Here is a 27,486-nt window from a genome sequence, read left to right as displayed (position 1 = left end):
AATGATTTCATATGGGAAATGATTACCACAAATAAGTTTAGTTAACCTCCATCACCTCACATAGTTAGTTTTTTTTCTAGTGGTGAAAACTTTTAAGATCTACTCTGTCATCAGCAGAGAGTCCCAGCATCCCCCCAGCCACCCTGCCCCCAACACCTGGGCCTCCTGGAGCTCCCACCCTGGGCCCCCTTGTCCTCACATTGCCCAGGCGTTCCCTGTCATCCCTCTCTCTACCTCTAGATCCGAGGAATGGGCATGAACTCGCCAGAGCTGCTCCTGCTGGTGGAAAATTGTCCCAAGGGGGCAGAGACGCTGGTCACACGGTGTCTGCACAGCCTCACAGACAAAGGTGCCCCCCACCACCTGGGGACCCCCACCTGTCTTCCTTTTCCTCCATCGCCCTTTCCCACTTCCCCTTCCCAGACCTGGAGATCAGAGCTGCTGGGTCCCCAGATGCGTGGACCTCTTGTGGGTCTCTCCCCATCCTTGGGCCTCAGTTTCTCCATCTGGAACAGTGTGTTGCTAACTGCATTTGAGAAACCAGGGGCCAAGGATTCCTCCTCTGAGATGAGCTGTCCCTCCCCTGCCACACACCCACCACCATTTCTGCCCCTCTCCGTGCTCACCCACATCCCCGACACCATGCCTCCTGCTTGTCTCCCTGCAGTCCCACCCTCCCCGGAGCTGGTGAAGCGGGTCCGGGATCTCTACCACAAGCGACTGCCAGACGTCCGCTTCCTCATCCCTGTGCTCAATGGGCTGGAGAAGGTACGCCCGCTGCCCCCACCGACGGGGACAGGGCGGAGGCAGGTGCCCAGGTGCCCGTGTGGGTGCTTAGGAGCACATTCCCAGGACTTAGATCAGAAATCAGTCTCAGCTCTGCCTCGTCCTCCTACGTGACCTCAAGCAAGCCACTTCCCTAATCACAGCCTTGGTTTCCTCCTCTGTCAAGTGAGGATCACAGTGACTCACACACGCACGCACACCACAACCGTCCTGAGGCCTAAACAGAAGCTCAGGGGCAGCGCTGTTCCAGTGCATGGGAAGCACCTCCCTTGAGCATGGGCTTCCCCTGCCCAGGTCTTGTTCCCAACAAGCTGTGGGCCCTTGGGTGAGCCCATCTCCTCATACGTAAAGAGGGGACAGTGATAACACTTTCCACTTGCAGGGGGAGTTGGCGTGCTAGCTTGGGGGAAGGGGGTGTGTGACACGGAAGGGACTCAGATGGGGAGTGGTGAGGCTGGGACTGAGACCCAGTGAGTTAGGGAGAAAGTTCAGCTCTGAGGGACAGAGGGAGTGAGAGGAGGAAAGCATGGCAGGGACTTGGTGAGGCCCTTGTTGCCCCTCGCCTCTGCAGGGCGAATGGAGAGGCTCATCTGGAGGAGGAGGGCGTATCTGACCCTCTCCCCGGCCCTCCCGCTGTAGAAAGAAGTGATCCAGGCCCTGCCAAAGCTCATCAAGCTCAACCCCATCGTGGTGAAAGAGGTCTTCAACCGCCTGCTGGGCACGCAGCACGGTAGGTGCTATGCTCCCCTCCCCACGAGGGGCCAGCTCAGCCCTGGCCCTCAGTTTCCCTCCCCTTGGCTCTCTGTGCCCCAGCTACCCCGGAGGCCCTGCCTCAGGTGGTCGGGCAGGAGGAAGGGGTCCCAGAGGTGAGGTGTGGAGTACTGGGGGAGGCTGTCTGATGCCACCTTTAGGGAGAAAAGGGCTCACCCTGCCCCCTGGGGCTACCATCCCGACTTGGCGGTAGCTGGGCATCCGTCCTAAAGTTTCCAGGCCGCCCCCCCGCGATGTTTGGATGATGGTTTCGTCCACAGCGCAGGCAAAATATGGAGCTGGGGGCTGACCCCAGTAAGAGTCTTCCCTTCTGCCCGGGACGCAGTCTCCCTCAGGCACGGGCTCCACTCCAGCCCTCCCTTAGCTCTTGGCTGAGCTCTGAAGCTGTGCTGCGGGGCATTTTGTTTGACATGCTCAAAAAGAAACAATGAAACTGTCAACTTAGAAAGACTGCCAAGTGATATGGGATGGATTCCTGGGCCCTCGCTGCAGTGGGTGGAGCTGGGGAGGCTGCCTGTTCCACACGTAACCTGGTGATTTAAGACGCACGAGTGTCTGGGACCCTCAGAACAGCACCGGCAGAGCCGTGTCCCCCTGCCACCTGCACCGCAGCATGCAGTCTCACGCTGTTTGCACGTCTCTTGCCTGGCCCAGCCTGTCCTGTCCAGCAGATGCCCGTGAGCATCTCTGCTGGGGTCAGTGCTGGGGACCTGGCTGAGCTCGTCCTGCCTTGCCCCGCCCTGCCCTGCGCTCATGGGTGTTCAGCCCAGTGCTGGGAGAGAATTGGCTCAGTTGCTGCTCTGATGAGGGTGGGAACCCTGTGTGTGGTGGGGGAGAGCGGGTGAAGGCCTCGGGTGGTGAGAGAAGGCTTCCCAGAGGGGATGGCTTTCCAGCCGCTGCCTCATTCGGTCCCTTCTCTGTGCTCTCAGTTTCTTCCTTCCCATGCTCTAGCCCCTTGTCCCCCAGTCCCATGGAAGCGGAGGGCACCTCCTCTTCACCCCCCGCTCCCCCAGTCAGGGGACTGGGCCCATCTCTTCACCTCGGCTTCCCTGCTGTCTCCTCCCCCGCCCTCACTCCCGCCCACTGCAGGCGAAGGGAACTCGGCCCTGTCCCCCCTGAACCCCGGAGAGCTTCTGATCGCATTACACAACATCGACTCAGTGAAGTGTGACATGAAGTCTATCATCAAAGGTGAGGCGCTCCCCGACCCCCCTTAAGTGGCCTGGCTGCTGCAGACCCAGGGAAGTCACCCACATGGCCCCGCTGGAATCTGCCAAGTCGGAGATTGTGCCACGTGCAGCCCCACCTCCCACCTCGTTCCCTCCCTCCCTCCTCCTCTCCTTCCTTCCTTCTTCCTCCTGTCTGAGGAACTGGTGCATGTGCTGTGCACTGGCACAGAGTAGTCCTCAAGAGAGGTGGGAGCCCTCTCTTCCCCAGCCCCGGCCGAGAACAAAGGCAGCAGAGCCCACTGCCGAGCAGGGGCCAGAGGCACAGCCAGCAGAGCAGATGGAGTGCCCCAGGCAGGTGCTGGACCAGGAGTAGATGCCTATCTAGTCTGGGCCAGAGCTGAGGCAGGAGAGCATGTCCCCAGGGGCTTTGGGGACAAACTAGCCAGCTCACCACAGTCAGTGGTTTCGCAGTAGCCACTGTTGCTTTACCGAGACTTGCTCTGAGCCAGGCTCTCCTAAGTGCCTTTCAGGCCGGCTGCCGATCCGCACCACCCGTCACCTGGTGAGTATGCTGACTTTCCGTTTTGTAGATGAGGAAATGAAGGTTCCAGAGAGGTTAAGTAACTTGCTCAGGGCCACACAGAAGCTAAGTGGTGCAGTGTGAAAAACAGAATCTGAAGCCAGGTGGATCCAAGTTGGAATCCTAGCTCTGCCGGTCCGGCCCGCATATGGCCCCCTGGGTGTGAGGGCGCCTCCCGTGGGAAGAGCTCTCGCCCTCAGCTCTCCGCAGGATTCCCGCCGCTCCCTCCCTGAGGGGAGGTTTCTGGTCCAGAAGCCGTGCTTTCCCTTGGAGCTGGACGCCCTTTCTGTCGCCTGCTCTACTCAGAGGACAGCCGTCCTTGGTCCCTCCTTTACGTGTGGGGCGGGGGTTCCTTCCTTGCTACTTAGTTTCTTGTCTAGCCTGAAATAGCTCGTTCAGTGACTTATTTCCTAGCCTTCCTCGCAAGGTCTCTCAGAAACTTGAGGTCAAGAGAAGAACTTAAGGGGCCGGCACGGTGATGTAGTGGTTAAGTTCGTGCGCTCCGCATCAGTGTCCCAGGGTTCGCGGGTTCAGATCCCAGGCATGGACGTACACACTGCTCATCAAGCCATGGTGTGGCAGCATCCCACATACAAAATAGAGGAAGATTGGCACAAATGGTAGCTTGGGGCCAATCTTCCTCACCAAAAAAAGGAAGAACTTAGGAAAATCTAAAACCCACACTACAGCTGAGGAGGACCTAAGGCCTCCAGCGGAAGAGCAGTAAAGTGAAAAGGCTCTTGAAGCTCAGAGTCCAGGAGTGGTCTTTTTACACACCTCGGCCCCTTTGACAACCTCAGGAAAGTTATGGCCCATTCCCAAAGACTGTAGGCTCACACGGTTTTGCATACCATCTGAGGGAATTCACAGACCCCACCGCCCCACTGAGCTGAGCCCACTCATGGACCCAGATTTAGCCCCTGATCTTACACAGGGGAACCAAGGCCCAGGGGGGAAAAGGGCCCCACGGGTCACACAGGCGCCAGTGGCTAGGCGCCTGGAGATGCTGGCGAGGCCTGGCCTTTAGAAGCCCCTGTTTCCCACACACAGCCTCCATACTGCCGAGTTCTCAGCAGCCCCCCCCCCCCCCCCCACCGGGCTCCCTGCCAGCTCTTCATCCCCAGCACTCACTCCAGCCAGCCTCCAGAGCATGTGTCTCTGCTCGGGCGCCAGTGGTTTTCCTGGTGACAATAGTGACCCCACTCGAGTCTAAGCTCCAGATCCGTAGTTCAGCCCTGCTTTGCACCGTGGGAATCCCAGTGCTAGAGAGTGTAAGCAGTCATTCCTGGGACTCACTCCCCCTTAAACCACCTCCCTTCCCTGGTGAGTTTTCTCTACCTTGACCTGCCGCCAGTGGTCTCGTCCAGCAATTAAGAAAACTCACTGAGCACCTCTGCTCAGCCCTGTGCTGGGAACACAGCAGGGATGGAGACAGCCCTGGCCCTCCCCCCCGCACCCCCACCCCCACCCCGGGGCTCACAGTCCATCCCCAGACAGTAACAACCCAGAGTGGCCGGGGCTGCAACAGCAGAGCCCAGAGGGGACACCTGAGCTGAAACCACAGAAGGATGACTGGAGGTGAGGTAGCAGGGGAGAAGATGATCCCAGAGAAAGGAAGACCATTTGCAGAGGCCAAGAGATGCGTTAGTGTGGCCTGGTTCTGGAAATGCAGAGGTGGGCCTGGCCAGAGCTTTTGGTCTGGGAGAGGGGGCCTGGTCAAGAGATGAGGTCAGGCTGGGAACATTGAGAAAACTGTGCCTGGGCTCCGCCCACATAGGGTCTGTAGGCCACAGTGGGAGTTTGGATGTGATGTCGAGGGCCTCTGGGAAGGCCTTTGGAAGCCCCCTCAGGCTGCAGTCTGGAGGGTGGCTTAGAGGGCAGGATGGGAGGCCCAGGAGGAGGCTGGGGCAGAGCCGAGGGGAGGAGAAGCAGGGGGTGATGGTAGCGGCTCCCCGAAGTGAGCAGTGAGGAGCAGCGGGAGAGGGAGGAGCTGCTTCCGGTTCTGGCAGGTCCTCTGGCACTTTCACCTTCGGCACTCCCTTCTGCCCCTTCAGCCTAACGACCCGCCTTGCCTCCCCCCACCCTCCACCCTCCAGCCTCCCCTCTGCCTGTCTGCCTGTAATACCTCCATCCTCCCTTTTCCTTCTGGGACCCCCTTCCGTATAGCACCCACCCCTGTTCTCCATTAGCCTCAAGGATTGGGGGCCTCTCTCCTGGCTCAATAAAGACTTCCTGGTTGATGGACTCACATGGCAAGTGGTGTTTGGGGAAGAAGGGGTTCAGAGGCAGTTCCTGGGGTGTCCCTGTTAGCATGTGGATCAGAGCACTGCCGATCCCACTGACCTGGGGGTACCACGACCCACTCCTGAGGGAACAGACCCCAAGGCCTGCGCTGCTCTGCCTGCCCTCGTGGGTGCCCGTCTTGTGCCGGCGCTCCTTGGGCCCCTGCTGGCACTGGGTGCAGAGCCGGGAGCTCACGCCCAGCCCTCCTCCTCTCGCCCCTCCCTCCCTTATTACTCTCCAGACTTTGCCTCCCACGTAACCCAAGGCCTGGTATCCCCCCAGCACCAGCGCAAGCCCTTATGCCCCGTCAGTGTTGGGAGCGGGCAGTTCCTTGACCAGCCTGCTGGTGGAAGGCCATCTCCTCTGTCCTCTAGGGACTTCAAAGCTGCCTTCTCTCTCCAGTCTGGGTGGAGGTGCCATGCTGCCCTGGTGAAGCGCAATGGCTCCTTAGGGGTTGGCCATGTATCTTTCCCACCTCACCCTTTCTGAGGGTTGTCCCCAAAGAGAAAGGGCCAAGGTCTGCCCACTCTGCCCAGTGTGGGACTTCCTGAAACTGGGCATGTCTTTTCCCTTGGACCAAGCCCCCAGGCTTCCCAAGGCCCAGGCCACAGTGTCCCCTCAGACAGAGACCTGCTGGGTGAGGGAAGTCTCCTGTCTTGCCTGGAGCTTCAGCAAGTCAGGGCTGGGTCTCCCGTCACACGGGCAGATAATGGGGCGGAGGCTCTCTATGGGGGGTGGGCTCCCACCTCCCAGGGGGCAGCTGGGCAAAGAGGACAGGCCCACTCTCCGCCTCCTCGCAGCCACCAACCTGTGCTTTGCGGAGCGGAACGTGTACACATCGGAGGTGCTGGCCGTGGTGATGCAGCAGCTGATGGAGCAGAGTCCCCTGCCCATGCTGCTCATGAGGACCGTCATCCAGTCCCTGACCATGTACCCCCGCCTGGGGGGCTTCGTCATGAACATCCTGTCCCGCCTCATCATGAAGCAGGTAACCTGCCCCGGCCACCCCAGTCCCACGGGCAGTGGGCTGCAGCAGGACACACTCAAGACAGATTGAGGCAGAGCCCTAGGTTTTTCCGGCCTGCTTACCACCCATCCCCAGGATGAGGAGAGCAAGCTGTACCGAGACCAGCCAGCCCCTTGCCCTGCCCTCGGCCGAGGCAGTACAGCGCTCCAGGGGTCGCCTACTCAGACAGCTAAGGGTGGCAGTGTGAGGAGTGAGGGCGGCTGGGCGGTAGGAGCAGACAGTAGACTTCAGGGGGTGCATCCCAGGAAAGGCGTGGCTGCCTCTTGTGCCCCCCACATACAACCAGCCAGGGTGCATATGAGAGCCGAAAGATGGTCCCGTCTTTCAAGAGAAGCTAGAAATGAGTTTTTAGAAATGCCACAATGAAACAAAACCCCTCAGACTGGATTCAGCCCCAGGCTGCCCCTTCGCAGTATCTGGCTTAGAGGTTAAATGCCGACTCAGACAGACTTGGGTTCAAACCTGAGTTCTGCCCCTTGGTACCCGTGTGACCCTGGATGAGTCCCTGCACCTCCCTGGGCCATGTGTGACTAGCAGGGCTCACGTCGCCCCCTGGAGGCTGCTGTGAGAATGAAATGAGCCGGTGCTGACAAAGCCCTTAGCCTGGGCCCGGCCTAGGGAGCCCCCTGTGTAAGGGCCACTCTCAGTTTTCTTCTCCCATTTTCCCAAGTTCCCCTCACGTCCCAGCTGCTTGGGGTCAGGAAAAAGTCAGAAAGTCCTCTGGAGGGAGGAGCCCAGAGGAATCTGTTGGATGATAGGGATTAGGACCCCATCTTGGCAAAGTCTTTCTCCCAGTTTCTGGGGGGCTGCCCGTGTGCCCCCTCACACCTGCTCCCTCCCCGCCCCATCCAGGTGTGGAAGTACCCCAAGGTGTGGGAGGGCTTCATCAAGTGCTGTCAGCGCACCAAGCCCCAGAGCTTCCAGGTCATCCTGCAGCTGCCGCCCCAGCAGCTGGGCGCCGTCTTTGACAAGTGCCCCGAGCTCCGGGAGCCCCTGCTGGCCCACGTCCGCTCCTTCACCCCCCACCAGGTACCCCAGGGTGTGGGGTGGGTGGCCTCCAGCCCTGGGGCACTGGATGGGGGTGGGCAGAGGGGAGCCCTGCACTGCCACAAAAGGCTAGGGGCTGTGGAGGGTCAGGGATGTGGGGTACCCACCAGGTGTCTCTGGGCCAGAGCTCTCCTTAGCACCCCCATCCTTCTCTTCTCCTAGCAAGCACACATCCCCAACTCCATCATGGCCATCCTGGAGGCCAGCGGCAAGCAGGAGCCAGAGGCCAAGGAAGCACCCACTGGGCCCCTAGAAGAGGTGAGGGCCTGCAGCACCCCCCACCCCCAAGCCAGCAAGCCCCACGGGTCCTCCTCCCCACCCAGCCCTCTGTCTCTGCGGGACGGCTTCTGCTGCGAGCGGGCTGGGGAGACAGTTGTCCCTTACTCCCTGTGCCCACCCTGCTGTCTGCCTTAGGCTGGTGGCTGTCTCTCCTTTCCCACCATCCTCTGAGAGCAGCCTGGGTCCCAGCCTCCGCCCATCTCTTAGCTTCAGTGTGCCCCTCCCCACCCCCAGGACGACCTGGAGCCCCTGGCCCTGGCCCCAGCCCCGGCCCCCCGGCCCCCTCAGGACCTCATCGGCCTGCGCCTGGCCCAGGAGAAGGCCTTAAAGCGGCAGCTGGAGGAGGAACAGAAGCTGAAGCCGGGGGGAGCCCCCTCCTCGTCCTCCTCTTCCTCAGCCCGGCCCGGCCCTCCCCAGCCGGAGGAAGCCATAGATTTCCGGGAGGAGGGGCCCGAGTGTGAGACCCCGGCCATCTTCATCAGCATGGATGACGACTCGGGGCTGACCGAGGCCGCACTGCTGGACTCTAGTCTTGAGGGGCCCCTACCCAAGGTAGGGATGACGACTTCAGAGCAGCAAAGGAAGAAAAACATCAGGGCCTCGGGGTGAAGTCTGTGCACCGGCTGCCCCAGCTTGGGGGGTCGGGGGTCGGGGGGACCACGCCGTCTTTGACCGGCTCGCCCTTCTCCGTCACCAGGAGGCAGCAGCGAGCGGGCTGACCGCCAAGGAGGAGCGGAGCCCCCAGACCCTCACCCCTGCCGGAGAAGACACCGTGAAGACCCCCAGCCCCGCCGCCGCAGAGGAAGCCGGGGAATCCGAGAACAAGGGGAACAGCTGACGGGGCGTGGTGGGGAAGGGGAGCGGGGCCGGGAGCTCGGGAAGGGCGGGGCGGGGCTTGACCAGCGGTGCTTTGCCTTTAAGAAAAATTTTCAAAAAGATCGCGGGTGTGGGGCGTGGGTGCTGTCTCGTCTCCGCTGCGCGTCGGCGGTGGGACTGCGCGGGATCCAGGGGGCGTGCCCGGGCGGCTGGAAGGCTGGAGGCCGCCCGGCGCGGGGCGAGGGCTGCGCCTGCGCGGAGCGTGCTCCTCGGCCCGGCGTCCCCGCCCCCCCTAACGGCCCGCCCCGCCCCCTTAGAAACGGGCGCTGCCGGCGTGGCTGCCGCCCGGCGAGTACAACCGGGCGACTGGTCTGGCTTGCCTGTCTGCAAGCCTTCCTCCGAGAAGTCTGCAACCCCCTTTTGAACCATGGGGGACCCGCCGCCCGCCCCTGATCCTTCTGCCCCGCAGCCCTCGAGCCGGAGGAGTTCCCAGGTCTCTGAGCAGCGCAGTCAGGAACGCGCTCAGCTCCCGCCCGCGGTCCCCGACGGGGTGCAACAGATGCCGCTGGACGCCCAGGTCCTGCGGAGCAGTCAGGAGATCTTGGAGAGCCAGGCCAACCTCCAGAGCTGGTCACAAGGGGCCAGCCTGAGTCCGTATGAGCAATTGGCCATGTTCCAGGCTGAGGAAGCCCAGTTGGGTGGCATGGAGTACCCGTCCTTGAATACGGGCTTTCCCTCGGAGTTCCTGCCCCAGCCTTACCTGGATGGAGGCGGCATCCAGGTCCCCGGCAACGCCAGCCTAATGCAGCAGCTACAGCATGGCCGAGGCAACGTCTTCCAAGAACTGGAGTCTGCCTACCAGGAGCCCCGGCCCGACCTCCTGGGCCAGTTCAGCATGTACCAGAGAGAAGACCTGCAGTTCAGCGCGAGCGCCCAGCACGGGCCCTACATGAGAGATGACCCTGCCCTCCAGTTCTCACCCTCTGAGCTGGGCTTCATGTCCTTCAGTATGCAGGTGCCCGAGCCCGAGCCTCGGGAGCTGGCAGTGCAGAACGCCAAGGCCTACCTGCTGCAGACCAGCGTCAATTGCAACCTCAGCCTGTGAGAGGGGGCCTGGAGGGGTGGGGGGCGTGGGACCCTGTCTCAGGCTCTGGGGTCTCATCAGGCAGACAGGGGATCGCCCCTCATGGAGAACCAGCGACCACTCGGGGCGTCTCACAGCCCAGGAGTCAGGGAGTAAATGCTACCAACAGCGAGCATTGACTTACCAGACATTGTGCCAGCACTTCACACAGTAACATCTAGTTCTCACGGCTGAGATTAGCACATCTCCTGCCCTATTTTACAGAGAAGGAAACCCAGACAGAAAGTAGGTCCCGTATCCAAGATAACACAACTAGGATGAGGCAGAGCCAGGATTCTGGCACAAGTAATTTGCTCCCTGAGACCGTTATCCACTAAACCCTCCTGCCTGGGGAAGGCACTTGCCAAGGCCACTTAGCACAGTCATAATACACCTCTCTGCCCCCATTACCTCCTCGCGAAGCTCACATTCTAATGGGAGAATGGACAATAAATATAATAAATGATAAGAGCTAAGGTAGGGGCCGGCCTGGTGGCGCAGCGCTTAAGTGTGCATGTTCTGCTTCGGTGGCCTGGGGTTTGCTGGTTCAGATGCTGGGTGTAGACATGGCACCACTTGGCAAGCCATGCTGTGGTAGGCGTCCCACGTATAAAGTAGAGGAAGATGGGCACAGATGTTAGCTCAGGGCCAGTCTTAGCAAAAAAAGGAGGATTGGCAGCAGTTAGCTCAGGGCTGATCTTCCTCAAAACAATAAATAAATAAAAGAGCTAAGGTGAAAATAAGCAGGGTAGAGGAGATAGGGAGGGCATATTAAATAGCATGAGGTCAGGGGAGGTGCCTCTGAGGAGGTGACATTTGATCAGGGACCTGCCGGAGCTGAGGATGCCCTGGAGGAAGTGGTCCAGGTAGAAGACATAACAAGTTGAAAGGCTTTAAGGTTGGCTGTGTTTGAAGAACAGCAAGGAGGCCGGTTTGACTGGAACTAAGGGAGGAAGAGGAGGAGATGAGGTTGGAGAAGTAACAGGTCTTGCTAAAGCACAAAGCTGACCCCATCCCTCCCATGGCCAGAGCCTGCCGGGGCTCCCCAGTGGCCTCAGAAGGTTCACACTCCTCACAAGAGCCTTCAAGGCCCTGTATAATTCAGCCCCTGCCCGCTCTCCAAATTTCATCTATAGTCAGCTCCTACCTCAGATCCTAGAGTCTAGTCCAAATTAACCTCTAGCTCTTCCCAACAGTTCCGGCCCTTGGGATCTTAAAGGTCCTTTATTGAAAAGCCCTGGCCAAAGTCTGACCTCTCCCTACCCTTCCAATTCAGTGATGGTCCTCCCCCACACCCAAGACTGCCGCCAAAGGGTTTCCACACTGCAGAGGGTTAGATATACATGCTTTGAAGTCAGACCAACTTGATTTCAAATCCTGGCTGTGCTACCACTGTGACCTCAACTTTTCTAAGCCTCAGTTTCCTTATCTGGAGAGTGGGGATCATAATTGTTCCTCAGACGTATGATGGTGGTGAGAATTTAACATTGCTCTCAAGTGCCCAGCACAGTGCCTGACTTGCGGGAATGGAAGCCATACTGTTATCACTCCAGCCTGCTCTCCTCCCACAACCCGTCTCCCTCACTCCACCAGCCCCACTGACCTCCTCAGTGTTCTTCCTACCTGCCGGGCACACCCTCAGCTCAAGGCCTTTGTACATCACACCCAATCACGTCCTCTGCATCTTCCTCCCCAATCCTTTGACTTTCCTTTTTCATGTCAGATTGCATTGGCTGGGACCTCCAGTGCAGTATTAAACAGAAGTCAAGAAAGCAGGCATCCTCCCAATCTCACAGGGGAAAATATTCATCTTTCTCCTTTATGTTTGGTGTGTGCTGTAGGTTGCTTGTGGCTACCCTTTATAAGATTATAAAAAATTACCTTCTATTCCTAGTTTGCTAGGTTTTTAAAAATCATGAACGGGTGTTAGATGTCAGCAAACTATTTCTCTGCACCTGTCGAGATGATCTTACATATCTCCTTTTTTTTTTTTTTTAAGATTTTATTTTTCTTTTTTCTCCCCAAAGCCTCCCAGTACATAGTTGTGTCTTTTTAGCTGTGGGCCCTTCTAGTTGTGGCATGTGGGATGCCACCTCAGCATGGCCCAACGAGCGGCGCCATGTCCGTGCTCAGGATCCGAACCGGTGAAACCCTGGGCCACTGAAGCAGAGCGCACGAACTTAACCACTTGGCCACGGGGCCAGCCCTTTACAGATCTCCTTTAACATATTAACATGATGAATCATATTTTTGTCTATTTTCCTAATATCAGTCCAGTCTTGCATTCCTCTTATTAGCCTGATTTAACCCTGGTGTGTCATCCTTTGGAGAAGTTGCTGCATGTCCTTTGCTAATATCTTGCTCAGGACTTCAGTATCTATATTTCTAAATGAGATTAGCATAGAATTTTTCTTTCCCCTAGTTTCCTTGAGTTTTGGTATTAAGATCATATTTGATTCATAAAATGTCTCACGGGGCTGGCCCCGTGGCCGAGTGGTTAAGTTCGCGTGCTCCGCTGCAGGCGGCCCAGTGTTTCATTGGTTCAAATCCTGGGCACGGACATGGCACTGCTCATCAAACCACGCTGAGGCAGCGTCCCACATGCCACAACTAGAAGGATCCACAACGAAGAGTATACAACTATGTACCGGGGTGGGGGGGGTGGGGCTTTGGGGAGAAAAAGGAAAAAATAAAAATCTTCAAAAAAAAATCAAATGACGTACCCTTTAAAAAGTAAAATAAAATAAAATAAAATGTCTCAGGGCCTGTGCACCTGCTGTTCCCTCTGACTGAAGCTCTTCCCCTCCCCGGTATCAGCGTGGTTTGCCTGCTCACTTCATTCAGGTCTCAGCTTAAATGTCACCTTGGTGAGGCCTTTCTCTGGCCCCCTTATTTAAAATTGCAAAGTGTCTCCTCTCCCTGGCATTCCCATTCCCTGCTTTATTTGTCTCCACAGAAATTAGCACCCCCTGACACACTATGTAATTTGCATATTTGGTTAAATTCTGTCTCCATCATCAGGTGGTCAGCTCCACCAGGGCAGGGACCCTTTCTCTTCTCTACTGTGTCCCCAGTGCCAGGCACGGGGCCAGACACACAGCAGTGAGCTCAGTGAGTGATGTCCCCTGCCTCCCACTCCCTCCCGCGGGAGGCAGGTACGAGCACCTTGTGAACCTGCTGACCAAGATCCTGAACCAGCGGCCCGAGGACCCCCTGTCCATCCTGGAGTCGCTGAACCGCACCGCCCAGTGGGAGTGGTTCCACCCCAAGCTGGACACGCTGCGGGACGACCCGGAGATGCAGCTCACCTACGAGATGGCCGAGAGGCAGAAGGCCCTGTTTGTCCGGGGCGGCAGCGGTGAAGGCGAGCAGGACATGGAGGAGGAGGTGGTAAGTGAGCCAGTGGGGAGGGGCGTGCACGAGGTGAGGGGGGCCCGGCCTTAGGCATAGCCTGTGCTGAGGCCTGGAGGTAAGGGGAGCGGGGGGCACCACAGAAACATGAATGATTTCAGTCTAGAGTGTGCACCCGGCGGAGGGGGCTGGGACCAGATCACAGAGGGCCTTGAACGCCAGGCTAAGGGGCTAGGACTTTCTCCTGAGGCCGGTGGACTGCCGTGGAAGGGTTTGAGGCAGAGGAAAGGCTAGTCCGCTCTGCCTTAGAAAGCTGACTCCAGCTGCCATGTGGAGGTGGAGGCTGGTCTCTCCTTCCAGCACTTACTCTCCCTCCAGAAAATAGTCTCTCAACACTGAATTGCCCCCTAGCCCCTAGACTCAGTTTCCCCTTTTGTAAGTTGGGACCGGCTAAGAATTCTTCCACCCGTGACTCTTTAATATTCTACTATCCTCAGAATATTTATGTCCCCGGTTCTGTTTCCAGAATTGGACGACTGCTTAAAATTTGGGCGAAGTGTTCACTCCTTCAAGCAGCATTTACGGAGGACTGTCTGTTTAAGATAATTCTGACACCTCCAGGCCCCCTGCTAAGAGCTTAGGAGCACTGTCTGGTTTCGTCCCTGAAACAATCCTGTAAGACAAGCACTCTTTATTATTTCTATCTGTAGAGGAAGGACTTCGGCTCAGAGCAAGGCAGCTAGGAAGTGCGGAGACCAGACTAGGAAGGCAGGACCACGACTTCCAGAGGCCCCGCTGCAACTTCTGCCCTGTCTGCAGATGCGTTGGCCTGTGCTCGCATTTTTTTTTTTTTTTTTTAAAGATTGGCACCTGAGCTAACAACTGTTGCCAATCTTATTCTTTTTTGTCTTTCTGCTTTTTCTCCCCAAATCCCCCCAGTACATAGTTGTATATTCTAGTTGTGGGTCCTTCTAGTTGTGGCATGTGGGACGCCGCCTCAAAGTGGGCTGATGAGCGGTGCCATGTCCGCGCCCAGGATCCGAACCAGCGAAACCCTGGGCCGCGATAGGGGAGCAAGCGAACTTAAACACTGGCCACGGGGCTGGCTCCTGTGCTCGCTTCTATGCTTCTGAGGTTCTAGGATTCTGGCGACAGTGGGGTGGGATGGCGAGAGAACGCGGGAACGACAGTCTGCCAAAGGAATGAGTGCTTGGGTGAGCAGAGCGCAGGTGGGAATCCAAGTCTTAGGCAGGAAGGACAGTTTTACCTGAGATTGTGGTTTAAATTTCAGATCAACGGTCTCTCCTTGGGAGACCCCCTTGGAACTGCACGCTGCCTCCCCCTACACCTCCAGGTCGCACGCGCCTCTATCCCAAGTCACTGAAGGCCCCGCCTCCTTAGAACGCTCTGCCCTAGAGGCCCCGCCCCCTTAGAGCCCCGCTTCTCTCGAGGCTCCGCCCCCTTCGAGCGGCCGGTCCTTGAGGCCCCGCCCCCTTAGCGCGGAGCTGGACTTCTTCCTGTGAGGTTTGCAGAAGGGCCAAACTGTGGGCGTTTGTGGCCTGTGCGTATTTCTGGGAAAAGACTCGAAAGAAATCCGTGATTTAGCATTTTGTATTTATTCTTCTGTCAGACGGGAGGCAGGGCTCTCATCTCTCTCATTTTTCTATTTCTTCCGAATGGCCAGCCATGATGCCCAACATTTCTGGAAAAATCCATTCTCTCCCCCCTGCTTTGAACTGCCACCTCTACCATTTATTTCCACCCCTATGGAGTCAGGTCTGTTTCTGGATTCTCTATGCTGTGCCTTTGCTCTGCGGATGGCTTTCAGCCCTAGAATTCTCCAGCTTGATGGGTACAGCGGCTGCACAGCAAGTATGGCTGTTTGGTAGCATAAGGCTCCCCATCACTGCGCCTCTGTCTTGAAAAGTTCCTGACTATTCTCACATTGATAATTTTAGACTAACTTTAGTATTGTTGGGTCACGTTCCAAAAGCTAACACCTTGCTGTACTTGTTTCACAACCCAGGTCACCTGAAGGCAGGGAGATGATGTCAGAGAAATGGAGACAAGTGGCTTAGACAAGATAGAAGTTTTCCTCACACCTGATAGTCAGGTGCAAGCAGCCTAGGGCTGGCAGGGTGGCTTCCCAGCGAAGGGACACCCAGAACTCTCTTCTCCCCTCACCCCGGACTCCCCTCCCCCCCAGAACCAAGAGAGCGGTTTTCAGCATCATAGAAGCCTGGGTATAGACCCTATCTCTGGCCGATGGAGTCAGTAAGGCTCCCTCTGGGCTGCAAGAGCTGGATTAAAATGGCCCAAGCAGTTCAGCAAAACATAGAATTACTTCACTTCCCCAAGAGTGGGCAGAGTTGGGGCAGCATCTCTATGAGGTCGTGAAGAATCTGGCTCTTTCCTGCCTTCTGCTCTGCCTTCTTCATCATGTCAACATTTGGTCCTTGAGCTTGTCGCTCTCCGTTCGAATAATGGCTGCTGCAGCTCCAGACATCATATCCCTACACCAGTGGCCCAAACAGGGAGAGAGAGAGGGAGGGAGCTTTTCCTTGTGAGTCTCCGCCTCCCTCCTTTTTTTAAATCAGGGGCGCAAAAGTTCCCCAGAAGCCTCTCAGAAAACCTCTGCTGGCATCTTATTGGCCCAAATTGGGTCTCATGCCATTTCCAGCTGCAAGGGAGGCTGGGAAAGTGACCGTGGAGCTTCTCCAGCCTGCAGAAGGCCAGCAATGGAGAAAGCGGTTGAGGATGGTGCTGGCTCAGTGAGCTGAGAGTGACTGACCCCATGGAACCCAAGGGCTGGGGTGTGGCTGGGCCCAGGACTGAGCTGGCAGTCAGGGATTCCAGTGCTCATATTTCACTTCTGCTCCTCTCTCCTCACCCACCTCCTCCACTTGGCAGTGTACGGTCACCCCACAGCTCCCCAGTTTACTTTTTGAAAATTCCATCCAGTTACCACTAGGAAATCTTTTCTCCCCAATCATAGATAGGATCTTCCTGGAAACTGGGAGAAAGAAAGATTCTGGCCACAGGAAGTAGAGAGGTTATGGATCAGGGGCACGGGAGCCTGACCAACCTGGGTTCAAACCCAGCTGTGCCAAGGGAATAATCTGGAGGCAAGGAGATGCCTGCTGTCCTTCCTGTCTGCCCAGTCACAAATTGCAGGGGGAGGGCAGCCGAGTCTGAGCTGTCCCTTTAGGGTAGCTGTCTACTCTTCCTCCATCAACAGTGGCCGGAAGCACAGGATGATGTTATTTAAACATGGTTGGTGAGGACACATTCCATTGTCATGTGGATGGAGAGCTTCCTAGAAAGAGGGTGATGGCCATCGGCTCACGAACCAGGCACGCACCCCAGAGAGAGTCTCCTATGCTCCTTCCCTTATCTTCCCTCCTGGCTTCCTGGCTGCAAGACGGAGAGTCTTGGCATTGGGTTTGGACTCTACGTCCTGCGTCAATGATGTCTACGTCAATTAGGCAAACAAGCTTTTGCGTGGTGTTTAAGATTGAGGGAAGCCGCCAGAACCACTTTCAAAATAACCATTCTCCTCCTACAGAGTTTTCGTCAGGGTGTGCCACGACAAGCTGAGATGACAAACAGCCCAAGAATCTCAGTGGCTTAGAACCACACAGTTTATTTCCCGCCCACCCCACCTGCCCACCCAGGGTTGGCAGGAGGACTCTGCTCATCAGCCGCTCGAGGACCCAGGGCGAGGGAGGTTCCCTTGTGACATGGGCTTCCACAGATGCAGAGAAGGAGAAAGAGGGCGTAACAACCCCCCGTGGGTCCTCACAGCTTCTGCCTGCGTGTGACGCCTGTCCCTTGCACTGCCATTTCAAATGGTCAGAGCAGGTGACATGGCCACTCCTGAATTCACTGGGGGTGGGAATGTACAATCCTGCTGTGGGGAGGGGACTTCAAACACTTGTGAACAATAGTATCTCGAGCAAGCATAGAAAGAAGATGCAATAAATTGTTCGTTTTAACTCAGTGTTAACACACTGAGCTTTAAAAAAAACATGGGAATGCAGTATATACCTTTAGAAAGAAACCTCAGTATGCTTGTCGCCAAATCTTTTACATCAGCTGGCACAATTTAAGCATCACCGTTCATTTTCACACTGCCCATCTGTTATGGGTTGAATTGTGTCCGCCCCCGGCCCCCCTGCAAATTCATATATTGAAGTCCTCACCCCCAGGACTTCAGAATGGGACCTCGTTTGGAACTAGAGGCGTTGCAGGTGTAATTAGTTAAGATGAGATTATACTGGGGGAGGGTGGGCCCCTAATTCAACAAGACTCGTGGCCGCGTAAAGGGTTAACTTTGGACACAGACACACACACAGAGAAAACACCACGTGAACACGAAGGCACAGAGCGGGGTGATGCTGCTACAGAGCCAGGAAGGCCACAGATGATCAGCAAACCACCAGAAGCTAGGAGAGAGGCGTGGGACAGGTTCTCCCAAACCTCAGAAGGAGCCAACCGTGCCGACATCTTGATCTCGACCTCTGGCCTCCAGAACCTTGAGACAATGCATTTCTGTGCTTTAAGCCGCCTCTCTCGCGGTACGTTATAGCATTCCTAACAAAGTACTGTACCATTTTATCATTTATGTAGCCCTTTGAAAGGTGTCTCAGTACATTTGAAATGGGAGACAAATAGTCTTTAGCGTGCCTAATAAAAGTTAGGAATTGCACGTATTAGCTCTAGAATGCTCATCTTTTTCACGAAAAATGGCCAGTGACTCCAACGGCCGTATAAAGGAACTGGAGAAAACGTGTTCACCTTGAAACTTTTTATTACCTTGAGTTTCCAATTGCTTGGTGGCGATCATTGTTCTTTCTGGAAGCCGTCCACAGTCCTTAAATGAGAAACTCATCTCTTTGATCTGATTTTCCCCCTGACTTAAGTGGGTGTATGTGTTTTTCTTTGTGATACATTTTCTTGGACCACAGGCAAGCCTTTTCCCCAGAGCCAAGTTAAGGGGGATGAATGGGCATATGAGTCAAGACTATGTGGTTTCCAATAACAGACACCCGCCAGAGCTCGCTAAAATAAGGGGGAGGATTTATCAGAAAGATACGAGGCATCTCCCAGAATCAGGGCACTTGGGTGGGCTGCAGGAATAGCTGGACCTGAGCCCACCAGCTCTGACCCTCCATTTTCTCTTTCTCTCTGCTCACTGGCCTCAGGCATCTCTCCATGTGCAGTTAATCGTCCACGACACGTTTACACGATTCTTTTCCAGCCACACGCAGAAGTTGGCCCGTGCACTCGTTCCCTATGGCTGCTGTAACAAATTACCATACCTCAGTGACTTGCGACAGCATCATGTATAACCTCACGGTTCTGGAGTTCGGGATTCCAAACCGGGTCTCGCCAGACTAAAGTCACTGTCAGCCAGGCTGCCTCCCTAATGGAGGCTCCTGGGAGAATTTGTCTCCTTGTCTTTTCCAGTTTCTAGAGGCCGCACATTCCTTCCTGTATTTTCAAAGGCAGCGTTGCATCTTCAGATCTCTCTCTGCCTCTGATCTCTGCACCTGTCAGCACATCGTCTCAGACTCTCCTGCCTCCCGCTTTCACTCACCAAGACTCCTGTGATGATGTGGGACCCCACCCCGACAGTCCAGGGTCATCCCCGCCAACTCAAGACCCTCACTTTAATCACAGCTGCAAGTCCCTTTTGCCGCGGAGGAGAACATACTCACAGGTCCAGGCATTAGGACATGGACATCTTTTTGGGGGGGGCCATTATTCTGCCTACCCCACTCTCTCCATCCTGATTCAAGTTCTGGCGACAGAGCGTGTGGTCTCCTTGGTCTGGGCCGTGTGTGTCCCCATGCTGATCTCATGAGGAAGGACCCTATCTCTTTTGTTCTCTGGTATATCTCAGAGCCTGCCCTAGCAGGGCTGGCACCCACTGGGTCTTTAATAAAGATTTCTGGGCTGAGTAAACAAAAAAGTGTTGGGAACCGCCTTGTGGGCATGAGGATGTGGGGGCAGCTAGACCCAGACTTCACTGTATTCCAGCCCCAGCCCTCAACTCGCTTCTTCTCCTTGTTCTCCCTCTCTTTCTGGGCCTCCTCTCTCCCTCTCACTTCCTGAACAAAGCAGACGGTGAAGGGGGAGGCAGTGAGGGTGGGACTTACCACCGCCATCCTCCAGCGTCACTGATTCCTGGGTTCGAGCCCTGCCTCTTCTCCTTCTTTTTATTTATTCATTTTTTTATTTTATCGAGGTCCTATTGGTTTATAACATTGTGTAATTTCAGGGGTACTTTGTTATATATCAGTTTCTGTATAGACTGCATCGTGCTCACCACCAGTAGTCTAGTTTTTATCTGTCATCACACATATGTGCCTCTTTACCCCTTTTTCCCTTCCTCCGACCCCCTTCCCCTCTGGTTCTTCCCCACTAATCTGTTCTCTTTGTCCATGTGTTTGTTTATCTTCCACATATGAGTGAAATCATGTAGTGTTTGCCTTTCTCTGTCTGGCTTATTTTGCTTAACAAAATTCAAAGTCCATCCATGTTGTTGCAAATGGGATGATTTTGTCTTTTTTATGGCTGTGTAGTATTCCATTGTATATACACCACATCTTCTTTATCCAGTCACCGGGTGATGGGCACTTGGGTTACTTCTATGTCTTGGCTATTGTGAATAATGCTGCAGTGAACATAGGGGTGCATAAGTCTCTTGGAATTGTTGATTTCAAGTTCTTTGGATAAACACCCAGTCATACGACAGCTGGGTCATATGGTATTTCTATTTTTAATTTTTTGGGGAATCTCCATACTATTTTCTATAGTGGCTGCACCAGTTTGCATTCCCACCAGCAGTGTGTGAGGGTTCCCTTTTCTCCACATCCTCTCTAGCATTTATTATTTTTCATCTTGTTAATTATAGCCATTCTGATGGGTGTAAGATGATATCTCATTGTAGTTTTGATTTGCATTTCCCTAATAATTAGTGACCTTGAACATCTTTTCCTGTGCCTGTTGGCCATCTGTATATTTTCTTTGGAAAAATGTCTATTCATATTCTCTGCCCGTTTTTTCATGGGGTTGTTCATTTTTTTGTTATTGAGTTGTATGAGTTCTTTACATATTATGGAGATGAACCCCTTGTTGGATATATGATGTGCAAATATTTTCCCCCAGTTGGTGGGTTATCTTTTCATTTTGTTCACGGTCTCCTTTGCCTTGCAGAAGCTCTTTAGTCTGATGTAATCTCCTTTGTTTATTTTTTCTTTTGTTTCCCTTGCCTGAGTAGACATGGTATTTGAAAACATGCTCCTAAGACCGATGTCAAAGAGTGTACTGCCTGTATTTTCTTCTAGGAGTTAAAACTTGCCTTTTCTCTTAATTTGCTATGAGATTTGGGATATCTGTTAGGAGTGCATTTGGCTGCAGGTATCAGAAAACATGACTAGAAGTGGCTTCTTTGTCCCATCGAACAAGAAGCCCAGGGGAGGTAAGGCAGCTCAGTGATGCCTGGGGGACCACGCAGTTTCCACCTTTCAGCTCCACCACCATTAGGGTAGAGGACATGTGTTGCCTCATGGTCCCAAGACAGCAGCTGTAGCTCCAGGTATCACATTCCATTCCAGGCAGGAAAAAGAGGGAAGGATGAAGGAACAAAGGGTTTTCTCCTAGCGTGGTTTTGCCTTTTCTTTTCCAACAAGGGACATCCTCCCCTAGGACTGGCCCCTACATCTCACTGGCCAGAAGCGATTTCATAAGCCAGCTGGGTTACAGAGGGGTTTCGCTCTCTGGACTCTGGAAGAGTCAGGCCAGGGAGCAGGGCTTCAGCCTTCTGCCCTCTGCTCTTCACCCCGTCTCTGTAGACCGAGACTGCAGTGCCCAACATCATGGAGACAGCCTTCTACTTCGAACAGGCGGGCGTGGGCCTGAGCTCAGACGAGAGTTTCCGCATCTTCGTGGCGCTGAAGCAGCTGGTGGAGCAGCAGCCCATCCGCACGTGCCGCTTCTGGGGCAAGATCCTGGGGCTCAGCGGCAGCTACCTGGTGGCCGAGGTGGAGTTCCGGGAGGGCGAGGAGGAGGTGGAGGAGGAGGAGGTGGAGGAGCTGACGGAGGGCGGCGAGGCCACGGAGGCGCACGGCGAGGAGGAGGGCGAGGAGGACGAGGAGAAGGTCACCGACGTCATCCCCAAGCCCACGTGGAAGCCGCCGCCGGTCATCCCCAAGGAGGAGAGCCGTTCGGGCACCAACAAGTTCCTGTATTTCGTGTGCAACGAGCCAGGCCGGCCGTGGACGCGGCTGCCGCACGTCACGCCCGCCCAGATCGTGCACGCGCGCAAGATCAAGAAGTTCTTCACCGGCCGCCTGGACGCGCCGGTCATCAGCTACCCGCCCTTCCCCGGCAACGAGGCCAACTACCTGCGGGCCCAGATCGCCCGCATCTCGGCAGCCACGCACATCAGCCCGCTCGGCTTCTACCAGTTTGGCGAGGAGGAGGGCGACGAGGAGGAGGAGGGCCGCGCCGGGCGCGACACGTACGAGGAGAACGCCGACTTTGAGGGCATCCCGGTGCTCGAGCTGGTGGACTCCCTGGCCAATTGGGTGCATCACAGGCAGCACATCCTGCCGCAGGTGAGGAGCGGGGCCTCCTGCCTCCCCGCCCAGAGAGGAAGCGGGTGGCTCCCCGACAATGATACCAAGTACCCACCCCCTGCTAGACATGGTGCTCAATAACATTCACGCATCCATTCCTTCACCTGTTCAAGAGGTATTGGTGGACAGCCCCCTGCCAGAAACTTTTGGCGCCAGAGGCATCTTGGGATTCTGAATTTTTCAGATTTTAAAATGGTGACATGACGCGGGGCAGGGGGCAGTCCTGTGGCCTAGTGGTTACGTTCGCTGCGCTCCGTTTCAGCAGCCCAGGTTCAGTTCCGGGTGCAGACCTACACCACTCGTCAGTGGCTATGCTGTTTGACGACCCACATAAAACATAGAGGAAGATTGGCAACAGATGTTAGATAGCTCAGGGCAAATCTTCCTCAGCAAAAAAAAAAAAAAAAAAAAAAGTTGACACAGTGCACATAGCATATGCAACACCTGAATAGCCTCTCATCAGTTCAGGTCAAGGTTACTGCCAAGTGACTCATGAAAAAACTTTTGGTTTTCAAAGCTTTTCAGATTTGGAATTGTGGGTAAGAGATCAAGGACCTGCATTGGGTGAATGTGTAATGTGTCCGAACTTTATATTCACCAACTATTCATTCAAGGACTCACCTGCTGTGTGCTAAGAACTTTTTATTTATTCATTCATTCACTAAACATTCATTGACCCTACGATGTTTTGGGGTTTTTGTTAAGGTTTGCTTTTTGGTGAGGAAGATTGGCCCTGAGCTAACATCTGTTGCGAATCTTCCTTTTTTTTTTTCTCCCCAAAGCCCCGGTGCATAGTTGCATATCCTAGTTGTAAGTCATTCTAGTTCTATGTGGGACGCCGCCTCAGCATGGCCTGATGAGCGATGCCATGTCCGCACCCAGGATCCAAACCAGCGGACCCCGGGCCGTCGAAGCGGAACACGTGAACTGAACCACTTGGCCACGGGGCCGGCCCTGACCCCACGATGTCTTATTGAATCCAAATAACTCCTTTTGAGGCCAGTACAGCTATCATTCCCATTTCATAGTTGATGGAACTGAAGTCAGCCCTACGCTGTGCACTTAGGTTTGTTCATTCACTCAACAAACATTTATCAGGTCTTCATGTAACCCAACAACAAGCCAACGAGGGAGGTACCCATGACACCCCATTTCACAGAAGAGCAGGCAGAGGATCGTATGGGCTGCTGGATGTCAGCTCCACAGGACAGAGATGTGGGGGTCTCTCTTCCCAAGGATGTAACCCCTACTGCTAGAACAGTGCCTGTACGTAGTGGGTGCTCATTAAATACACGATAACTACGTGAATGAATGCGCTGACGGGGGCACCACCACAGCTCTCTCAGCCCCCTCTCCCCCTACCTGTGCGGCTAACCCTGTCCTCCTGCCCAGGCCTGGGTCCCTGAGGACAGGGCAAGCCCCCAATGGCCCTTCACTTTCTCCGAGGGAGCAGGCCGGGTTCTGCCCCCCAGGGGTGCCGCCTGACCTTCCCCCGCTCCTCCAGGGCCGCTGCACTTGGGTGAACCCTTTGCAGAAGACAGAGGAGGAGGAGGAGCTGGGGGAGGAGGAAGAGAAGGCCGACGAGGGGGTTGAGGAGGTGGAGCAGGAGATCGGGCCCCCGCTGCTGACGCCGCTCTCGGAAGATGCAGGTGAGGGTCCTCTCGCCTCGCCCTCTGCCAGCCCGGGGAGACTGGGGGACAGGGCGGGGCAGCCAGCCGGCCGAGGGCGTCTGTGCCAGCCTCTGCGGTTCCCTCATCCATCAAGTGGGCCTTGTGACGGTGCCTCCCTCACGGGGTAATGGGAACGCAGCCATCTCGTGAACCGTGTCTGGCATGTGGCAATGGCCTAGAGGGTGGGCTATGGTCTTTCGAGTCCCATGTGGGCTGGGGGCGAGACAGAGAGAGAGAGAGAGAGAGAGAGACAGTTAGGAAGGCCTCCCCAGGGGAGGCAGGCCTTGAGCTGGACTTCGGAAGACTGGACTGGAATCTCCCGAGGTTGGGGTTTCAGGCACCAGGAAGAAGCAGAGGCTTCCTCTGAGATGTCTGTCTCCATTTCTCAGGTCTCAGGTGTGGTCACTGAGGCTCAGACAGGTGAAGTGGCTTCCTGGGGCCACCCAGCGAGAGAGGGGTCCAGAGCCGGAGCTCCAACACCACCGTTCCCTTCATGCCCCTCCTTGTTCTCCCTCTTTGCTCCCCTCCTTGTTTCTCTCTGCTTCCCCTCCAGCGAGCTGAGCCTCTGACCTCCCTGGTGCTCTCTGCCCCCTGCAGAAATCCTGCACACGTCACCCTGGACCACGCGCCTGTCCTGCAGCCTCTGCCCGCAGTACTCCGTGGCCGTCGTGCGCTCCAATCTCTGGCCGGGGGCCTATGCCTACGCCATCGGCAAGTAGGTTTCCTAGTGCCGCCCAGGAGAGGGAGCCCCTACAACTTCTTCCGAGCCAGGCCGGGTGGGGCAGCTCGCCAGGGTGGGCAGATTGGGAAGACCCCCTTCCAGAAGGCCCCAGGGCTCACCCTCTCACTCAGCTCCCAGGGCTTCCACTAGGGCTAAAAGGAGAAATCCCAGACCAAAAGTGTGAGCCTCTTGGAGAGAGAATGGAGGATCAGAGAGGGGAAGGAACTGCCCTAGGGTCACACAGCATGTGCAGGATTCAAACCTGGATCTCCGGTCCCTTGGCCCTGGCTTTCCTGCTGCATGGGTCACGGAGCCAGACAGGACTCAGCAGACTCCTTTGGGGCAGCCCTAACAGGAATAGAGTCTCGTCTCTGGAGAGCTAACTCCCTCCCTGGACCCTCTGGACAGTTCTTCCCATTTGAAGGGTCTCCTCTCTATGGGCAGAAATCTTCCCCCACCAGTTGCTCCCAAAAGATTGGCAGGCCAAAGTCATTCCTGCACCTTCCCATCCATGGCTCCACAGTCCCGGCAAGCTCCTCAGCCTTTCTTCCTGGCCCATCCCTGCCTTGCAGCGGGGACGGGCTGACTTACCAGCTCTGTCCACCAGATGGCGTGACGGTTTCTCACAGACTCTTTTTTTCCATCTCAAGGATGAACCTGCGCTGTATTGGCTACGATGGTTCACAGCCGGGCTGTGATTTCATGTCATCTTGATAATTTAACCACTTCCTTGGCAATTATTTGTTTTCTCCTCCAGAAGCAGAGAAGAGGCTTGCTTGCCTTAGCCAAAGCCCTTCTTCTGGGCACATCTTCACTTGCCAACATCCTTCTGAAAGGAAAAAATCCAAACTTGGAGCTCCACTCACCCATCCTTTCCCCACTCCCACCTGCCCACCTATCCGCCACCCATCCACCACCCATCCACCCAACCATCCACCACCTATCCTCCCACCCATCCACCATCCATCCACCACCCATCCACCACCCATCTATCACCCATCCTCCCACCCATCTACCATCCATCCACCACCCACCCACCCACCACCTATCCTCCCACCCATCCACCATCCATCCACCACCCATCCACCACCCATCCACCACCCATCCACCCACCCATCCACCACCCATCCACCACCCATCCTCCCACCCATCCACCACCCATCCACCACCCATTCTCCCACCCATTCACCACCCATCTATCACCCATCCTCCCACCCATCTACCATCCATCCACCACCCATCCACCCACCCACCCACCACCTATCCTCCAACCCATCCACCATCCGTCCACCACCCATCCACCACCTATCCTCCCACCCATCCACCATCCATCCAATGCCCATCCATTCATCCGTGCATTTTTTTCTTTATAAAAGACTCTTGAACATCACTGTTTGCCAGCTGTATGGTGGGTCAGGGAGGGATGGATGACAGCTCATAACTGTCGTGTCTTGAGGGGGTCAAGGAAGGATTCCTGGGAAAAGCAGCCTTGATCTGAAATCTTTGGGGAAAGAAAGAAGTAAATGGAGGGAAAAGCAGGCAGAACATTCTAGACCAGAGCTTCCCAAACTGTGAGTGCCTAGGACTCGCTGGGGGTTTGGGGGAGTCTGGTTAAATCTCGGGTTCTGGGTTTGAGGGTCTGGGTGGACCCTGAGATTCTGCCTTCCTAGCAAGCTCAGCCTCTTGGTGAGGCTGCCGGTTCCTGGAGCACGGGAACCAGGGCGGGCTGGGGCCGGGCGCTTCCAAGGAAGCGGGGTGTTTGGAGGCTCCGAGGAAAACAATCCTCTGAGGAATGGCAAGGCTGTGAACTAAGGTCAAGCTCCCTCTCTCTCCCTCTACTTCCCTGTGTCCCCTCCCTGTGTCTCAGGCCCCTGCCATCGCTCCCATTTACTCCTATTTTCTTCCCTAGTTAAAATTCTGGGGGGAGGTCAGCTGGCTGGGACCCGACCAGTCATGTCCCTGTTTATAATGAGTCTCCTCCCTCCAGAACGTGGGCACCACGGCAGGGGGTCCTGTCTAACCGCACACTGTGAGGTCCCACATTGGCACCAGCGCTGTCCAGCACACAGAAAATACGAGCCACCTACGTCATTTTAAATTTTCCAGCAGCCACGTTCACAAAGTAAAAATAAACAGGCAAAATTCATTTCAGTAATATATTTTATTTAACCCTAAATACCAAAAGTATTATCATTACAACATGAAATCAATAATGTAAAAATTATTAACAAGCTATTTTACGTTCTTTTTTTCCGGAATCTGGTGTGAGGTTTACACTTACAGCACATCGCAATTTCGATGCTAACTTTTCTTCAGAAACACTTGACCCCATTCAGATTTCGTCACTTTTACAGTTGCAAAAGTAGATTCATGTCCCCGAGTTGTCCCAGACTTACTTAGGCATTTTCCAATTGGGTATCAGTTTTATTGTTTAAATTTAAATTAATTAAAATTAAATAAGATCCACTCCACCCAACAAACAGCAGAATACGCATTCTTCTCAAGGGCACGTGGAACATTTGCCGGGATAGACCGTCTGCTAGGCCATAAACCAAGTCTCAATAAATTTAAAAGCCATGATCGTACAAAATCTGTGGTCTCTGACCACACTGGAAGGAAACTAGGAATTGATAACAGAAGGAAATTTGTTGGTAGATGGTTAGTAAATAGGGCGTGAACAAGCGAACAGAGAGCCCGGTGGGCACACTTCACCCTTCCTGTCTGTGCTGGGTCCTGCTCTTAGTGAAAGTCCGGCCTGGGCCCTTAGAGGGACGACCTCCCAGTGTTGTGTCTCACTGTCCCTCCAGGAAGTTCGAGAACATCTACATCGGCTGGGGCCACAAATATAGTCCCGAGAACTTCAACCCGTCCCTGCCGGGCCCCATCCAGCACGAGTACCCCAGCGGCCCCGAGATCATGGAGATGAGCGACCCCACGGTGGAGGAGGAGCAGGCCCTCAAGGCTGCCCAGGAGCACGCCCTGGCGACCGCCGAGGAGGAGGAGGAGGAGGAGGACGAAGACGAGGATGAGGACGCAGATGACTGAGGCCCCACGGCCCCCTGCCCCGAGCAGGCTGATAGCAGGTTTTCCCTGATACGCAGTTAGGTGTTGTTTTTTCTCTGTTGGTTTGCTTTCTGCGCCCGGAGAGCAGGGGTCGAAAAGGAAGGCAGCTGCTCTAATAAAACGTCCCCATGGCATTAGGGCTGAGCCATTCATTC

The 27,486-nt window shown here is 55.3% G+C and overlaps 2 protein-coding genes across 6 annotated transcripts in view; both read left to right on the top strand.

The window, feature by feature from the left end:
* Positions 1-8,880, top strand: part of SYMPK (symplekin scaffold protein) — a 39,926-nt gene extending 31,046 nt beyond the window's left edge. For all 3 annotated transcript variants that reach the window (XM_023649931.2, XM_023649932.2, XM_070223036.1), the window contains exons 19-27: positions 241-349; positions 668-768; positions 1,426-1,516; positions 2,647-2,748; positions 6,390-6,577; positions 7,469-7,645; positions 7,826-7,921; positions 8,177-8,494; positions 8,640-8,880. In XM_023649931.2, the coding sequence (XP_023505699.1) occupies positions 241-349; positions 668-768; positions 1,426-1,516; positions 2,647-2,748; positions 6,390-6,577; positions 7,469-7,645; positions 7,826-7,921; positions 8,177-8,494; positions 8,640-8,780 (1,323 nt within the window). In that variant the 3' untranslated portion in view covers positions 8,781-8,880. The remainder of the gene's footprint in view (positions 1-240; positions 350-667; positions 769-1,425; positions 1,517-2,646; positions 2,749-6,389; positions 6,578-7,468; positions 7,646-7,825; positions 7,922-8,176; positions 8,495-8,639) is intronic.
* A 118-nt stretch (positions 8,881-8,998) lies between these two features.
* On the top strand, positions 8,999-27,465 carry RSPH6A (radial spoke head 6 homolog A). 3 transcript variants are annotated; one of them, XM_023649936.2, is made up of 6 exons: positions 8,999-9,859; positions 13,037-13,271; positions 21,092-21,856; positions 23,382-23,526; positions 24,145-24,262; positions 27,076-27,465. In XM_023649936.2, exons 1-6 carry the CDS (start codon positions 9,186-9,188, stop codon positions 27,311-27,313), a joined length of 2,175 nt encoding a protein of 724 aa, XP_023505704.2. In that variant the 5' UTR covers positions 8,999-9,185; the 3' UTR covers positions 27,314-27,465. The 3 variants fall into 3 exon arrangements, 2 of the variants coding, with proteins under 2 accessions (XP_023505704.2, XP_070079145.1); XR_011421902.1 differs by having other exon boundaries at positions 9,030-9,859; positions 24,101-24,262; XM_070223044.1 differs by lacking the exon at positions 27,076-27,465 and adding an exon at positions 24,919-25,063 and having other exon boundaries at positions 9,030-9,859.
* The last annotated feature ends 21 nt before the right edge of the window (positions 27,466-27,486 follow it).

Source organism: Equus caballus, chromosome 10 (assembly GCF_041296265.1).
Source record: "Equus caballus isolate H_3958 breed thoroughbred chromosome 10, TB-T2T, whole genome shotgun sequence".
Lineage (NCBI taxonomy): Eukaryota > Metazoa > Chordata > Mammalia > Perissodactyla > Equidae > Equus > Equus caballus.
Note: the sequence above shows the minus strand (reverse complement) of the source record. Positions and strands in the feature narration are given on the sequence as shown.